This window comes from Muscardinus avellanarius, assembly GCF_963383645.1.
Source record: "Muscardinus avellanarius genome assembly, chromosome: 12".
Lineage (NCBI taxonomy): Eukaryota > Metazoa > Chordata > Mammalia > Rodentia > Gliridae > Muscardinus > Muscardinus avellanarius.
In genome coordinates, this window is record NC_137798.1 from 60,598,606 (window position 1) to 60,616,434 (window position 17,829).

The 17,829-nt window shown below is 42.8% G+C and overlaps 1 protein-coding gene across 1 annotated transcript in view; it reads right to left on the reverse strand.

Annotated features, from left to right (window-relative positions):
• Window positions 1-4,267: 4,267 nt before the first annotated feature.
• Window positions 4,268-17,829, reverse strand: part of ATG14 (autophagy related 14) — a gene marked incomplete at both ends in the record, with an annotated part of 30,818 nt that continues 17,256 nt past the window's right edge. The window contains 6 exons of the mRNA XM_080708099.1: window positions 4,268-4,574; window positions 10,463-10,548; window positions 10,628-10,718; window positions 11,858-11,975; window positions 12,988-13,217; window positions 16,429-16,666. Of these exons, the coding sequence (XP_080564225.1) occupies window positions 4,268-4,574; window positions 10,463-10,548; window positions 10,628-10,718; window positions 11,858-11,975; window positions 12,988-13,217; window positions 16,429-16,666 (1,070 nt within the window). The remainder of the gene's footprint in view (window positions 4,575-10,462; window positions 10,549-10,627; window positions 10,719-11,857; window positions 11,976-12,987; window positions 13,218-16,428; window positions 16,667-17,829) is intronic.

The window sequence follows — 17,829 nt, forward strand, 5'->3', positions numbered from 1 at the left end:
CAAGGCTGGAGAGGAGTCGCTTCCATCTACTACTTACAGACCACTTGGCTCTCACCCAAATGGACAGCCATATACTTGCTAATGCTCCAGAAGTGTCTTCCTCATAACCTTTGACACTGAGGAAAATAAGCTGCTAGAATAGGTATGAAAGTGCTTTCCTCAAAATCCAGGTATCTTCTGAAGTGCTGCCACACCCAAGGAGGGTAAGCGTGATAAGACCCTTTACTGCCCCCTGGTCCACATATGCCACTCCTAGTGTTCTCAAATACCTCCTGCAATGCCTTTTAAAGGGGGCCGAAGTCTCCACCAGATTTCCACCCTCTCCCCCTCAACATGTCCCTCGGTCCTTTCTATGCAGGCACAAGAAAAAAAATTGCCCATGTGGCTCTGCTTATTGTACATCTTTGTGTGTGTGTGTTGGGGGGGGGTACTGGGGATTGAAGCCAGGGGCATTCTACCTCTGGGCTATGCCCCCAGCCCAATTTATTTATTTTGAAACAGGGTCTCATTAAGTTGTGGAGGGCCTAAGTAGCTGAGGGTGGTCACAAATCCAGATCCTTCTGTCTCAGCCTCCCAAGTACTGGGATTAGAAGCATGCACCACCAGACCCAGCTGCTTATTGTACATCTTTCAGAAGTTTTTCATAGGTGGTTTCTACCTGATTTAAAAAGAAAATCCATCTATAACTCTAAACAGATTGTATACTCTTTCTTGGCAGTACTGGGGATGGAACACAGGGACATTCTACCCCCCAAGATACACCCCCAGCCCTTTTTGTTCTTTATTTTGAGTTGCAAAGGGCCTAAGTAGTAGCTGAGGCTGTCTGCAAACCGCGATTCTCCTGTTTCAGCCTCCTGAATGCTGGGATTAAAAGCCTGCACCACCATGCCCGGCTTGTATTTACTTACTAGATCCTTGGAATGGGTGGGGCTGGTGGTGGTGGTTTTCTGGAGAGTTTTCATAGCTGAGGCTCAGAAGGCCTGCTCAAGAGCCCAGTTGTAAATTTCCTGGTATGCTGTGTTGAAGCAACTTTTAAATGACCTCCCCAACCACTGAAAACTTATCCTTCATTTTTCCCACCTGCTTCCTGCATCTACCATGATGTAATTTGGGGAATGGAGAACTCTCCCTTTTTATACTAGGTAGGGGCATGCTTTAACTATTAACCTAGAAAGATGGACAGGGAGTGACACAGAGCCCATACCTTTTGAGAAGCCTTAGCTTGTGTTTCCTTGCTGTTGTTGCTGACTGGCCTTCCACTCCAGGTAAAGGGGTGGGTGACACTGCACTGGTACTTCAGTATTTCTCCTGGTGGTCTAGGCTGTTAGACAGCCGTCTCTCCTCCCCGTATGGCTGAGGTACCCCTCTCCACAATAATCTACAAAGTACTGACTATCCATTTGGGAGAAACTACTTATAAAAGTCTACACAGCAATGATGGGGTGGGAAAGGAATTCTCCAAAATGACCCAGTCTTCCTCAGCCTGAGAGGTCTCTAACGTGTTCTTCTCTCTCTTGTCCTGAAGAAAGTGTGCATAGCTGAAAGGCTCATTCCTTTCCCAGGGGTCTTATAAGAAACCAAATCGTTGCAGGTCACAAGCATCATATAGTAGCTATCCAAAAAAATGCATTTGTAGAGAAAATATGTAATTGATAAGCAACCAGTTTCTCAGCTTGCCAAAGATGTATCATTATTAAGACCACCATGATCTATAATTTTAGAAATGTATTAATAGGCACTTTTTCTTACCCAGCAGAGAGAGACCATAATTTATAGCACACCAGGGGTAGCTCTCACTCTTGCTGCCCTCAAAGTAGAACAGTTTGAAAAAGACTTGCATATTAGCAGAGTACTGTTAAAAAGATTTATTGCAGTAATACAATAAAATTTTTAGAAAACACTTGTATGACTCAAACTGGTTTGGAAGTCTCAGACAGAGCACAAGGGAATTTTTGCAATATGACACTGCAAGGAGATCCTCAGATTCTAGTTCTTTTAACAGGATGACACTGAATACTTTCCCAAATTACAAGTCCTGACATGAATCCGGTCCACCATACCCAGTGACATAAAGTTTCCCCTGCCTCAACTTACAGATGTGCAAAACTTCTTAGCTTAATCCAGTACATAAAAATGTCTTTTATAAGACCATTTAAAACAGCCGATTTGGTACCTGTGGGTTTTTATTAGTATTACCTTGTTTCAATAAATCATTTTAAAATGGAAAACATGACCAAATTCTATGGCTTTTGTTTAAAAAAAATACCAGCTTCAACTTTTTAAAAAGCTGTTTACATGTGGTTCTGGCACCTACATGAAAGATTTCAATGAGCAGCAAAAAGAGTAGAAAAAACAGTGGTTGAAATGTATATTTAAGAATATTTACAGGGTGGATCCAGTGCAAATAATAAAACCCAAAATATTTCAGCAGTGTAAGCCTGTATGTTGGTGTTCAAAACCATTAAAGGGTTTTGATCACTTAACCCAACGTAAAGTGCCTCTAGTTGATATTAACAAAATATACCCTATCAATCCCTAGATTTCCCACATACTTGTTCTGTTGAATGACTAGACATGAGTTTGTGATCTCTGGATTCCATTCCTTAGCTTCATCTCACATTCATGTTTTAAGTTCATTTGGTATTTTCATACCACCCTACCCACTCTGAATTCCAGAACTGGATGGTAAAATGCAACCCCAACAATCAGGAAACTGAGCACTTAAAACAGAGACCAGCATGAGAACCCACAAGGGGAAAGCCCATTTCTTCCCCAAAGTGGAAAATTCCTAGAGCTAGGGAACTTGTATAGGAATAAAGTCCCTTTTGTAACTCTACCCAAAATTCTACCAAATATACAAATAGCAAAGGCTAGATATAGCACCTCAGATTTGGAGGCAAAGTATTAACTATAATAATTACAATGAGAAAAGAAGCTATGGCATGGCAAACCTCTCAATGACTTATCTGAGGTAATATCATGCTACTCACACTAAGATATGGTAATAATGCCTACTGGGAATTTGATAGGATTTCTCTTTGTAGTTAACAGGATTTTGTAGTTATTAAAAATAAAAAAATTACTTACATATTTGTACATAATGCCTCTCATTATAGTTTTCTATAAGATTGTCACTAGGAGAATGACAAAACACATTAGCTGAAAATGATCTCTTTATAAAGGAAAGTTTCTTCTATGTAAGTTTTCTCCAGGGTAGAGAATAGTAGTACCAGCTACAAGGATTTGCTCTGCATTCTGAGCAAAGGTAGTGTCTTCAGAGCAAAAGACATCTAGGAAACAAGCAGGATGGCTTTCCCTGGAAACACCTGCCACTTGCTAACTTAAAGAACTGGACACAGAGAATGACCAGAGGCCACTCATTAAAGCAGTTTTACCCTGTGCCCAGACAGGCTTTCAGCTTGCACAGGGGAATGTGCCCAATGCCTTTCTTTTGCTCACAGAAAATATGTTTCATTTCAAAACACAGAGTGTGGATGGCAGAAATTCAACCACCTAAGAATGCGCTTAATTCTCAAACTACAAGAAAATAGTTTAAACATCTCTAGGACATTATTGCAGCTAGGATTTCTTCCACTCATGGAGAGGGTCCTATAGAGAAAAACCTCAGCTTCTTTGGCGTGTGGAGGGAAAGGAAAGCAGGAATGTAAAAAGCTACAACAGAGCAGCACAAATTAAATGTTTTAACTACTCTTTCCCTCAAAAAAAAAAAAAAAATCCACCCTTCCAAAGAAGACAAAAACCTTTGATCTAAAAACCAAAGATGATTGAATTATAAGGAGAGAAAATATTCAATACAAAAAAATGATGGCAGAAAAACAAAATCAGTTTTTGTCTTTCCTTGAAGTGAATGCATCAGTTCACTCCCTTGTGATTCAGTCAACCTCTAGGACATGGTGTCAGCAAGTCTTGACAGCACAGGGACCAACACACTGACCTGGTCTGTGGGGCCTGGGACCAGAGGGAGCCCAGCAGAATTTCTTCCCCAAGAGACAGAACTGGCCACAGGCATGTTCTTCCATCCACACTGGCCTGGGCAGAAGGACTTTTGTGTCCTCTGTCCTGCTGTTATAAGTGGTCAGTCACCATCATAGGCTACCTGAGGAGCAGAACCGCTAGCTCCCTACTTAAAACAATAGTTTAACCTCTTTTTGTTCCAGGCATTATCTTAACTAAACAGACAAGGTTTACTAGAGCGCAGTGGGAAAGCTTTTGTGATACAGATTTGGCAGGTTCTGGTCTGTGCTCGTTAACGGTGTCCAGTGTAAGCTTTGAACCAGGAGGTAACCGAGGCTGCAGCAGAGGAGATCATCCCACCTGCGCTGCTGCTTGCGATAGGTGGAGACACCTGGGTGCTCTGGCTCTGGGAGACTTCCACAGGCTGCGAAGGGATGTCACAAAACCGGGGACTTGGCAGGTTCTCCCAGTCCGTACCCAAGTCAGTTTCCTCATCACTTATGTGCTCGTCTCCACTCTCATCTGATTCTCCAGCAACTCCAGGATCCACAAATTCCATGGACTCTTCAAGGTCTGCCCGCACTTCAAAGGGTCCCGACCTGAGTACACAAAGCGAGGGGCAGCCTTAAGACAATCTCCAGCTCCCCGGTCAGTCATCCTTAAGACCCTACAAGCAGGACCGAGGGACCCAGAGCCCATCACCACACTGTTTTCTAAGGCAGGACTACTCACTCTCTGTTGGTCTAGAACTGGGTTTCCCTTACCCAAACAACTACCATTCAAGTAAGAGTAAAATCAGAAAGAACACACTTTTCCTAAGCTCCACCTAATGCATTTGTGAAGCACCTGGATAGAAAAAACTTACCTACGGCTGTGTCCAAAGTCTGGATTCTTTTTAAACAAGGGCAGTATCCAGAGTAAATACACAGCATTCCAACGATACAATTCTGACAGAAACAGCTACTGATGTATATACTCAGGTAGGTTATTATTTTGTATAACACATAATAGTATATACAAGTAAAATATATAGCTGTTCCGTGCCTTACAGATTCTCTAAATTACAAAACTTTATATTTTTGGTGGTGGTACTGGGGTTCCTGGAAGCCCTTCTACCTCTGGGCTACACTCCCAGACCTATTTTTTATTTAAATTTGGAAACAGGGTCTCTTAAGCCAGCACGGCTGGCTTCGAACCTGCGTGATCCTCCTGTCTCCACCTCCCAAGCGTGGGGATTACAAGCGTGCGCCACCACACCCGGCTTAAATTACAAAACTTTATGTGTGTGTGTGTGGGGGGGGGGGAGCTTGGAATTGAACCCATGGATATTCTACCTCTGAACTACACCCCTATTTTATTTTGAAACAGGGTCTCACTTAGGTTACCATGCAGTGGCCTCACACATACAATCCCTCCATCTCGGCGTCCCAAGTACTGATATTACCGGTGTATACCACTATGCCTGAGTTATAAAATCTCTTAAATCTCTTAAAAATCTTAAAATCTCTTAAAAATCTCTTAAAAAACCAAAAAAGAATAAGTGATATGGTTGTATCAAATTAGCAAAATTTCCCTGGTTTACTGTCAATAGTAGATTCCTGAATCTGAAAGCATCAATTTTTCAGACACATTTGTGACATAGCAGAACTATTTAGAATTTACTTATCTTCAAGAGTCATTTTTCTGCACTACATTTCAGGAGAAATTTTATTTCCCAAAGGCCCCTAATGCTGTTCTCATCACAAGAGCCCTTCCTGAAGCCTCCCCTTGTGGCTGTGCACAGCACCACCCCATGGCACTGTGCCAGCAAAGCCCACGCACGCCTTGCTGCTGCTTTTCCTTGCCCCCTTTCAAATGCTCCTCAGCTCTTGCTTCAGGGGAGCTAGGTGGCCACCCCCATCTACTGCCCCTCCAGCAGCCTCTACCTCCCTGCTGTTGCCCTCGAGATAAGCACAGGAAGGCTTGATTCCTTTAAGGGGTTCAATGATGATTACTTAGGGGAAAATACCAGAGAAATGTCCTTCCACGTTTTAGTCTATGGTCCCAAACTCGCTCCAGCCTCTGGAGGGGTGGTAAGAGGCTGGCGTTGGTCTCCAGGGCCTTCATGATATCAGCACCTTCAAGCCACTTTCTCCAGAGTCCAGCAGTCCTCTTTCTTCCAAGACAATTTTGTTTCCCAGGTATAGAAGCTAACATTTATGTTGCAGGCAATGTTTTTTGGACTGTACAAGTATTACTTAAACTGGAAGATGCACCCAAAGGGTTTTCTTCTTGATCTCCAGTAAGCAATTTACATTTTCAAAGAGCTCCTCAGAGCAAGGGCTCCTAAATTTCTTGGGCTTCACCTGTCCAGAATTCATGTTGCAAGGGGAGAAGGAAGTAAGAAGTAGGACGGGGATGTCTGAAACTAACAAGCTTTGCAGATCCCTCTGCTTAAGGTTCTCCTTATATTCGAGTCTCTCCTCTCTTGCCTTTTCCTTTTCCTTGGCAGAGAAATCTCCTAAGCACCACTCCCAGATATGCTGTCGCCCAACCAACTCTCAGCCTGATGGTCACTGACCCTTCAGACTTCTCAGATATGTGAGCAGTCTCAAAACACAGGCCAGCTTGGACTCCTCCCTCTCCCCTCAGGCTCCAGGTCTGCGGTCACTAAGGTTGCCCGATGGCAGCAAGTAAGTCCCCTTACATCTCAGTGCTCAATTAAGGAATTAAAATGAAAAGCAAACAAGTAGAAGATTCCTAAAGCACCCAGACTGGAACCTTGGTTCCAACACTCAACCAATGTTTCTGAGAAGCCACAGAAGGAGACGCCTTACAGACCCTGGGATGGTCTTCCACCTGCCCACTGCCTCTCCCATCTGTTCCAGGTTACAGATGTATTCCTGCCTGGTGCACCCCAAACTAGAGACAGTACACAGAACTGACAGTAAAAGAAGTAATTCTTGTCCTTTAATGTCTTGAGAAATACTCCAATTTTTTAGTTTAGTTGAATAATTAACAACTTTCCACTCCAGATCCTGAAGCCTAAATATCCATTTTCTTATTATGCTACAACAAAATGATCTTTCTGGTTTTGTAAAAATATCTTTTACAGCTGGGCGTGGTGGCACATGCTTATAAGTCCTAATACTTGCGAGGCTGAGACAGGAGGATCCAGGTTTGCAGACAGCCTCAGCTACTTAGTGAGGCCCTCGGCAACATAGTGAGACCCTGCTTCAAAATAAAGAATAAAAAATTGGGCTGGGGTTGCAGCTCAGAGGTAGAATGTCCTGTTCAATCCCTAGTACTGCAAAAAAAAAAAAAAAAGTTTCATTTGCAAAACATTTTATTTGAAAATGATGTTAAAGATTGAATCAGATAAGACCCATCCACCTGTGACACTGAATCCAGGGGAAAAGTCTGAAGTCTGAGAAGGCATTTACAAGGTTGAAAGTGATCTCCTCACAGACTCTTGTTAGTTGCAGAGGGATCTGGAACTACACAGTGGGAGCTGAAAAGCACCTCGACCGGGCCAGGGTGGGGCACACACATGCTGTCTCCTGGCATGAGCTCCAGAGGAGGCACCCCCCCAGCCCTGGCAGTGCTCTGGCCTAGACACGGAGCCTGAGTCTAAGTGCAAGGACACACCTGCACTAAAGGATGGAGGAAGGAGGAGGGAGAGGAGCTCTCTTTTTTGTGCCTAAAAAAAGAAAAAGTTAATAATGTAAAAGACAAAGTAGGCTGTGAAAATGTTCCAGATTTAAGGATTTATAGAAGCCAGGCGTGGTGGTGCACGCATGTAACCTCAGCATTCGGGAGGCTGAGACCGGAAGATTGCGGTTCATGGACAGCCTCAGCTACTTAGTGAGGCCCTTTGCAATTGCATGAGACCCTGTCTCAAAATAAATAATAAAAAATAGGGCAGGGGGTATAGCTCGGAGGTCAATTGCCCCTGAATTCCATCCCCAGACCCACTAAATAAATAAATAAATAAATAAATAAAGGATTTATCGAGGGAGACAAGAGAAATACTGACTACAAGTGATAAGCACACGGGGCAAAATATTTGCAGTACATGGCCAGGCGTGGTGGCGCACGTTTATAAACTTATAATCCCAACATTCGGGAGGCTGAGACCAGAGAATCACGTCTCGCGGACAGCCTCAGCTACTACTTACTGAGGCCCTTTGCAACTCAGCGAGACCCTGTTTCAAAATAAATAATAAATAGGGCTGGGGGTGTAGCTTAGAGGTCTAATGCTCCTGGGTTCTCGTCCCAGTACCGCCAAAAAAAAAAAAAAAAACAACAAAAAAAAAACCAGTATGTGAATCTGGTAAATGGTATTTGGGTCTTTTTTTTTTTTTTCTTTCAATTTTTATGTAGGGTTGAATTTATTCTAAGGAAAAACATTTATCTTAGATTCCAAATGGGATCCTTAGTTCTGCTATGAATGAAAGAGAAAGAGAAGTCCCATCCAGGCTCCACTCACAATCTGGTCTCAGCCTTGATTCTGAATCGCACTTCTTTATTTTTTTATTATTATTACTATATATATATATTTTGTGGTGCTAGGAATTGAACCCAGGACATTCTACCTCTGAGCTACACCCCCAGCCCGATTTTTTACTCTTTATTTTGAAACAAGGTCTCACTAATTTGTGGAGGTCTTACTAAATAGCTGGGGCTGGCTGAGAATCCGGATCCTGTCTCAGCCTCCCAAGTATTAGGATTACAAATGTGCCGCACCATGCCCAGCTTGCATTTCTTTATTCTTGAATGAAGCTGAAAAACTTTTTTACTTAAATACTGATAACCTACATCTCTTGTGTGTGAACTTTTGAGTTCTTTGTGTATTTTTTTATTAGGTTATTTTGTGTATGAGAGGGAGAGGGAGAAAGGATTGAACCTAGAGGCATTCTACCTCCAAGCTATACCCCAAGCTTTTTTTTTGTTTTGAAACAGGGACTCACTAGGTTACTGACAGTTTCACTAAGTTGCTGAGATGATCTTAAGCCTGTGATCATCTAGATTTTAATCTGTTTATTATTTAGGCTACAAAACCTATTATTTATTGCTTGTCTTTTAACTGGTAAACATATGGTAACTTTTACAGGAGATGTTTAGTTTTATACAGTAAGATTTGTAACTCCCTTCCCTTACGGTTTTGAGGGTTTGTGGCTTGCTTGGGAATTCTCTCCCCACCCTATTATTATAGAACATTTTCTTTTCTCTTACTGTATATTTTTTAAAGGTCTTTTATATCATCTGGAATTTACTTTTTTGTTGTTTTATTTTTGTTTTTGTTGTTTTGGTGGTACTGGGGTTCCTGGAAACCTTTCTAACTGCGGGCTACACTCCCAGACCTATTTTATAGGTCTCTTAAGCAGCAAGGCTGGCTTTGAACCTGCGCAATCCTCCTGTCTCTGCTGCCCAAGTGCGGGAATTATAAGCCTGCGCCACCACGCCCGGCCTTTGGAATTTACTTTTGAACATGGAATGTGGTGTAGATCCAACTTTCTCCCTACCTGAATACCAACTGGTCCAACAAGATTGAGCTATGATTACCTGACTGGATGTGCCACCCCATCATATGTGCCCACATGTGCAAGGTCTGCCTGGGGACGCTCCTCTTCCACTGCTCTACCCATTTGCATGTTAAGAGCATCCTTGTTTTAATTATTTTCAATTTTCTTTGCAGATTATGTTTCTAGCTAAATGTCAGAATCAGCTTATCAAAGCTCCATGGAAAGCTAGGTGTGGTGGCGCACACTTGTAATCCCCACGCTTGGGAGGCTGAGACAGGAGGATCGCGCAGGTTCAAAGCCAGCCTCGGCTACTTAGTGAGGCTCTCAGCAACTGTTTCCAAATAAAATATAAAATAGGTCTGGGAGTATAGCCCGGAGGCAGAAAGCTTCTGGGTTCCACCCCTGGTACTATACACACACACACACACACACACACACACACACACACACACACACACACAAAAAAAAAAAAAAAAACTCCATGGAATATCTGTTAAAATTCTGATCAGTTTTCCTTTTAGTGACAAGTGGATTCTTTTATTACATTTTAGGTGTTAATGTTTGATGATAATTTTCTCTGAGAAAGGATTTCAAAAGGACTATAAAAAATTCAAACATAATTGGCCACTGCTTCCTTTGGTACAGGACTGAGCAATTTTAGTCTTTTTTGGAAAACCTGGGATCTGCTAGCACACAGAAAACCTCTCTTAAAAGTAATAACAACACCATAAAGCTGGGCATGGTGGTGCATGCCTGTAAGCTCAGCATTTGGGAGGCTGAAACGGGGGATGCAGTTTGTGTCGCCTCAGCTACTTAGTGAGACCCTGTTTCAAAATAAAGAATAAAAAGTAGGGCTGAGGGTGTAGCTCAGAGGTAGAATGCCCCTGGGTTCAATCCCTAGTAAAAAAACAAAACAAACAAACAAACAAACAAAAAACAGTAACAAAAATAACACTTCAGAAAAACAAACACACCCTCCTTACCTGCCCAGGTGTTCAGAGCTTGACCTGACCAGATACATTAGATTCCTGAGGGTGTGCAGTGGTTGTAACTGGTCTAAATTTACATGCTAGAAAAAGCAAAGAGTTGGTTAATATTTTCAACTAATGTAAGAAATTAAAAGTTAGTTCACAGCACATTTTCCATACCTGAGAAAAACAAAGGTAAAGGATATTTGTATTCAATTTCTTCACTGCTCGAGTAAATTTTTGTTTGCTGAGATTTTCTCCACAAAATTCACTGTAAAACAAGCATATGATTTGTAACTTTTTTAAAAAAATTCAATGTAAAAATATTTACTTTAAACTAGGTGTGGTGGTACATGCCTGTAATCCCAGTCCTCTGGGAAGATTAGGAGGACTGTAGATTAGGACTGAAGATAGGAGGACTGGAGATTGGAGCCCAGCTTCAGCAACTTAGTGAGACCGCGTTTCAAAATAAAAAATAAAAATAAAAAGGACTCAATGTCTACCTCAGAGGCAGAATGCCCCTGGGTATAATCCCCAATTAAAAAAAAAAAAATTTTAAAAAGAGTATGCAGTTCAGTATAAAACACCCTCTATCCTTAGTAAACTGTCCGTAACAGAAACTTAGTTTTGTTTTGGTACTAGGAGTTGAACCTAGGAGCAGTCTACCTCTGAGCTAAGCCCCATCCCTTTTGTTTTGAAACAGGGTCTCACTAGGCTGCTGTGAGTTTTGCTGTGGCTGGCTTTGAACCTGTCTCAGTCTCCCAAGTATTGGGATTATAGGTATGTGCCACTACACCCAGCTTAATTTTTTTTTTTAATTTTTAAAAAATTTTTATTGGTGCATTATATTCATACATCATATTGGGGTAAAAAACGTGTGTGTACAGACATGTACACATCACTGATTTAACCCCTACCCAATTCCCACTCCATTCCCTCCCCGTCCCTCCCTCCCTTGCTCGGCTTAGTGGTTGACTTTGATATATTTTTTTTTATACCATGAGTTTTTATTAAATTGTTGAGGCTGGCCTCAAACCTGTGATCTTCCTGTCTTAGCCTCCTAAGTACTGGGATTACTGACATGTGTCATCATGCCTGGAAAGGTTTTTATTAAAAAACAAAAATAAATAATCACAACTTTTATAATTCAGAGTTTTTATATATGAGGATCTGCAGCATACCCTCTGAATGTCCTGAGTTTTCCTTTTATTATTTTTTCAAGTGGGAGTCTTTAAAGATTTCATGTGAACTTGTAAGATAATGTAACAAATTTATATGCATCCTTTGAAATTAATTAATTAAGCCAGACCTTCTCTGGCTTAAAAATTCTTGATTTTTAATTTAACTGGAATAAAATAGAAACTTGAGAGATCTACAATAAATATAACACCACCACCTTCAATTACTTGCCTGTTGCACAACTTTTTGGGAAGATTGACATCGAGTATATGAGATAAAATGTTGACCAGCTGCGTGGCGTAGCACAAGGCAGCACTGATGGTGTACGCAGGGTTATTGTGCTCCATGTCTAAAGGACAGAAAGGATCATCATATACAAAGCAACTCCGATAAATACCTTAATCAACCAAGACTTCAGGACCTGTCATTTTATCATTACATTATTGATGGTTAAGTTTTACTCCTTACTCCATGGCCAGACATAAATATTCCACTGTCTTTTGCTGACTTCAAGTTAACGTAACCAAATAAGCCTGAACAGGCCAGACATAAATCAAATTTTAAAAGTCTGAATCGTTAACCTGATAATGTATTATCAAGACAATTAGTGCCCAACTTAAATGTCACCTCCTTGGAGAGGCCTTCCTGCCTACCGAGTGGAGAAGCTGTTCTTCCTCCGCACCGCACCCCACCCAGCCAAGCTGCTGGCTCCACCCGACTGGTGCACGGTGCCTCTGGCCCTCTGGCCGGCACTCTTCCTGCTGCCTCCCGAGAGGGGCAGAGGGCTCGCGTGTCTGAGTGTCCTTGTGTCGCCGGCACCCACTTCTATACTGTGCTTGACAAAGCCTGTGCTCACTAATATGTGCTCAATGAACAACCCTGTCCCACCAAAGAGAAACTGCAAGCCCTTGGAAGAATCTTTTTCTATTAGGGTATTTCAATTTCCATTTAAAATTGCTAAAACAAATATGATACAAAGTTATAAACTAAAAATGAAACTCAACAGGCTAAATACATTTCTTTAAGTAATGAAGTATTTTTACATAAAAAGCAGTATTAACCCCAAGGTAAAATATCAAAAATATGTTTTCAGTCCAAGTAATGCACAAAGGTTAAAGATTATCCTCAACAGCCGCCTCTAGCTAGAAAGCAGACTGTGGCTGCCTGGAGATAGAGAGGAGGAGGGGAGCCATACTGTCCAGAGTTTACATTTGGGGGGATGAAAATGTTTGAATTGTTTACTTTAGAACTGTCAATTCTTTTATGTCAATTTTACCTTTGTGTACACACACACACACACACACACACACACACACACACACACACACACACGAGTTTTCAAAGAGTACTTCACTTCTCACCAGGCCCCTGCGTGGTTTTCTTCTCTTCCACCCAATTGTAGTAGGCAGAGTAGTCCCCGTTGTTGGGGAGGCTAATCCACGGCCCCGTGATGCTAATGCTGGTGTCTCCGTTGTGATCGTCACAGACCCATCTTCCGGAGAGGTAAGTTGTCCTCCGGGCCTCGGCAAGCTTGCTCACAGTGCTGGAGGTCATGGCGCTGTCACTCTCTGAAGACACATCTGCAGGGTCTCTGAAAACCAGGAGACACACGGGTTTCAAGAGATGGGCTTTTTGAGGGCAGGCAGAACACTTGCCAGACACCAGAACACTGCATCTGCACATGGGCACAGAAACTAAACTGAAATCTAGAGAGAATCACTACCACAGATGAAGACCAAGGCGCTCAGGGTACAGAGGCCCAGATCCACAAGGAAGACGTCAAAGTGAGCGGAGGCCTGGGAGCTCGAGGTTCTCAAGTCATCTGGCTTCAAAACCCCTATACATGCTTAACAAACTTTGGATCCCAAATAAATTTTGCTTATGTGGGTTAGGGTATTTATATTAGAAATGAAAATCAAGAGCCAGGTATACGAACACTTGTAATCCCAGTTCCTGGGAGGCTGAGACAGGAGGATCACAGGTTTGTGGCCAGCCTCAGCAACTTAGTGAGGCCGTCCACAGTTAGTGAGACTGTCTCAAAGTAAAGAATAAAAAGTAGGGCTGGAGGTATAATTCAGCAATCCTGAGTACCACATTAAAAAAAAAAAAAAAAAAGAAAGCCACATGTGGTGGCGCACACTTGTAATCCCAGCACTTGGGAAGACAAGACTGGATGATCACAGTTCATGGACAGCCTCAGCGACTTAGTGAGGCCCTCCACAACTCAGTGAGACCCGGTTTCAAAATAAAGAATAAAAAATAGGGCAGGGACTGTAGCTCGGAGGTCGAAAGCCCCTGGGTTGCATCCCCAGACCCACAAAAAAAAAAAAAAAAAAAAAAAAAAAAAAGAAATTGAGCCCGGCGTGGTGGCGCACACTTGTAATCCCTGCACTTGGGAAGCAGAGACAGGAGGATCGCGCAGGTTCGAAGCCAGCTGTGCTGGCTTAAGAGACCCTGTTTCCAAATTTTAAAAAGTATAAAAATAGGTCTAGGAGTGTAGCCCAAAGGTAAAGGGTTTCCTGAAACCCCAGTACCACAAAAGAAAAAAGAAAAAGAAAATAAAGAAATTGAAAATATTTTAAATTATTCATTAAATAACAATATGCCCATTACATGTTAACACAGCATATTCACATGTAAAAAAATATTTCTCAAAAAAATTAATAAAGGCGGGCATGGTGGTGCACATCTGTAATCCCAGCATTCGGGAGGTGGAGACCAAAGGATCAGGGTTTGCAGACAGCCTCAGCTACTTAGCGAGGCCCTTCACAACTCAGTGAGACCCTGTTTCAAAAGTAAAAAAGACTAAAAACTAGGGCTGGGGTGTAGCTCAGAGGTAGAATGCCCCTGGGTTCCATCTCCAGCACCGCAAAATAAATAAATAAATATTAATTTGTCATGAGGTTTCTATTTAGCCAGTTTTTCCCTCTCGAAGGCCTGGCAAATTGTCTTTGCATCAAATTTTAAGCCGGGCCTGGTGGCACAGGCTTGTAATCCCCACGCTTGGCAGGCTGAGACAGGAGGATTGCGAAGGTTCGAAGGCAGCCTTCACTGGCTTAAGAGAAACCTGTTTTCAAATAAAAAAAATATAAAATAGGTCTGGGAGTATAGTTTGGAGGTAGAAGGCCCCTGGGTTCAATCCCCAGTACCACCAAAAATAAAAAATAAAAAAAATTGGATATTCCAATTTTCTCCCACTAATCCAAAATATCTCCATAGTTTTGTTTTTGGGCTTCCTATTCTGGTGTGTGTGTGTGTGTGTGTGTGTGTGTGTGTGTGTGTGTGTCCCTATTTTTTATTCTTTATTTTGAAACAGGGTCTCACTACGCTTTAGAGTGCGCCTCACTAAGTATCTGAGGCTGGCTACGAACCTACAATATTCTCTGCCTCTCAAGTACTGGGATTACAAGTGTGAGCCACCATGCCTGGCTATTGTGCTTTATTATTATTATTTTTCAACTGGGGATGTAACCCAAGGGCATTCTGCCGCCGGGCTACACCCCGGCCCTATTTTTATTCTTTATTTTGAAACAAGGTGTCATTGAGTTGCAAAGGGCCTCACTAAGTGGCTGAAGCTGTCTGCAAACCAAGATCCTCCTGTCTCAGCCTCCCAAATGCTAGGATTACAAACGTGTACCACCAAGCCAGGCTTTGCTCTGTTCTATTTTAAATTTACTTTTCTTTTTTTCCAGTACTGAGGATTGAACCCAGGGGCATTCTACCTCAGAGCTACATTCCCAGCCCTATTTTAAAACAGGGTCTCACTAGGTTGGTAAGAGCCTCACTACTTGCTGAGGTTGGCCTCAAGCCTGCAATCCTCCTGTCTCAGCCTCCCAAGTAATAGGATTACAAGTATGTACCACCATGTTTGGCTTAAATTTGCCTTTTTATTTTCCTACTCGACAACCTCACCAATAACAAATTTCTTGGCAAGAATCAGAGAGTAGGTTTTCAAGATGGAAGCAAAAATCAGATCTTTTCTTTGGGTTTTTAGGAATCCAACTAGGACAACATACCGAAGGCTAAGAATGGTCCAATTATGGCTGCTCAGATTCCAGGCAAAGGTGCTGGAGAATGAGATCCAGAACAGGCAGAATATCCTCAACTGGAAATAGCAAAGCAGGCAGGGCGAGCACTCACAGCCTTTGGTGGTGGTTTCCAAATCTTTGTATATTGCAGTATTAAAAATGGACTAGGGGCTGTGCATCCTCTGGAATCACTTTTTCAAAAGCTCCTGAGTGACTAGGATGGATAGCTAGGTGGGAGAATCCATGCTGGATTCTTAAGGGGCACCAAGACTAGTGCCCAAGACAAAACTCACAGCATTCAATCCTGACAGCAGCTAATATGATAAATGCCAGGTACCACGAAAAGGCTGAGTACTGACTCAGTGTGGGTGCTGTGGGGGCCCACCAACAAAGAGACTGAAGCATTCACAATTTCTCTGTGAAGTAGACATTTTCTAATCCCCATTTAACAGACAAGGAAATAAGATCTGGATGGTCAAGGACACGCCTCATAGCATGCAATTAATATGGCCAGGCTGGGGAGGCGCTGGCAGAGCAGCAGATGGTTCTTAACCAGGAGTATGAGTCACCCGGATGCTCGGAGGCTATGCGGCCCCGCCCTCGCCACGGCTGCCTCCCCAGCCCTACACGTGCTGATGCAGATAACACTTAAGCTTCATCATCAGGGAAACCAGTGACCTTAGACTGAGGTCAAATATATGGGGAGCTGACACCCTTGTAAAACAGTACTTGAACTTGGCCCACTCCCAGAGTCAAAAGCTTTTCTTAATATACCTCACACCAGTCTTCACTTCGTCGATGGGAAAAATGACAGAGGTGAGCTCTAATATCCGGGATCGCCGAAGATGTGCCAGACGATCATGATGACTTCTTAAATCACTAGTTTTTTTTTCTACCAGGTCACCAAGTTTGCGATTATGCCTCTGAATCTTCTCCTTTTTCTCTTGGTGCCTTTGTGCTCGACTATAAAGCTTCTGGTTTTTTTCCGTAGTTTTAAGAAGTCCTTCTGAATCTAAGAAAAATAAATCACACCCAACAATTACCTTGGTAAATAGTTCCCATGTATTGTGGAAATCCACCCTACAAGTATTAAGTGTTTCCTCTGCGATTCAAACTGAAAGCAAAAGCTCAATAAAACTGCTGCTCACTGCGTGGAGAGTCTTAGCTCCAGCGGATATTACACACAGAGCAGAAGATCGCTGCCACGATGACTGCGGGGCTCTATTGTCAGCACCATCAGTCAAAGGAGATACTCACTGGCAATCGATTTAATTTTGCATGGGAAGTGCTGACCTGCTTGCAGTCGGCATCCAAGAGCAGCCATGGCAGGCAAAAGATGCCTACTTCAAGTTTAAAAAACTTATTGGCTGTCTGGTTTTTCTTAGAAGCGTCTTAGGTGTGCCCTGGGTTACAGGTTGGGAAAACCAGGGCTAATCTCACAGCAGGTAGTCATGCAGCAAAGGAGGACAGACAAGAGAAATAGCCCTAGGCTCTAAGAAGTTACAGTGGAGGAGAGCAGCAACCAGGACGGGGCACACGTCTGCTGGATGTCTGCCACCTGTGACCCAGAGCTGCCCTGCTGCAAGGGAAACAAGCCTGGCTGGGCAGCCGGGAGAGGAGACACACCCGCCCATCAGATGCTCGTCCTCTTGTACAGCTCCTAGGACCTGCCAGGGATGTTGGGCTATAGCTGAACTAGCCCTCGAGGAACAAAACAAGCTGTACACCATGTAGGAATCACATAATTCAAGTTCAAAATAAAGCTCATTATTTTGCCAGGAAAACCTCCTCTTGATAAATTTAAGCCAGTTTCTCTACTTCACAAATACTACTATTTGGTGGGCTGGGGCAAGGGGTGGCGTACTAGGGATTGAATCCTGGGGCATTCTATCTCTGAGACACACCCCCAAGCCCTTTTTCAAATTTTTATTTTGAAACAGGGTCTTCTATGTTGTGGAGGCTGGCCTTGAACCTACAATCCTTCTGTCTCAGCCTCCAAAGTACTGGAATAACAGGAGTGTTCCACCACATCCGGCTCCTCAGCTGCATCCCTTTACGTCCCTGCTCAACATGAATGCTACAAGGTTCAGTTTCTTGGTCCCACCACATGCCCACGTCCAGCGAGCTCATTCCTCTTCACAGGAGCTCAGATGAATCCATAGTCTGAGGCACACT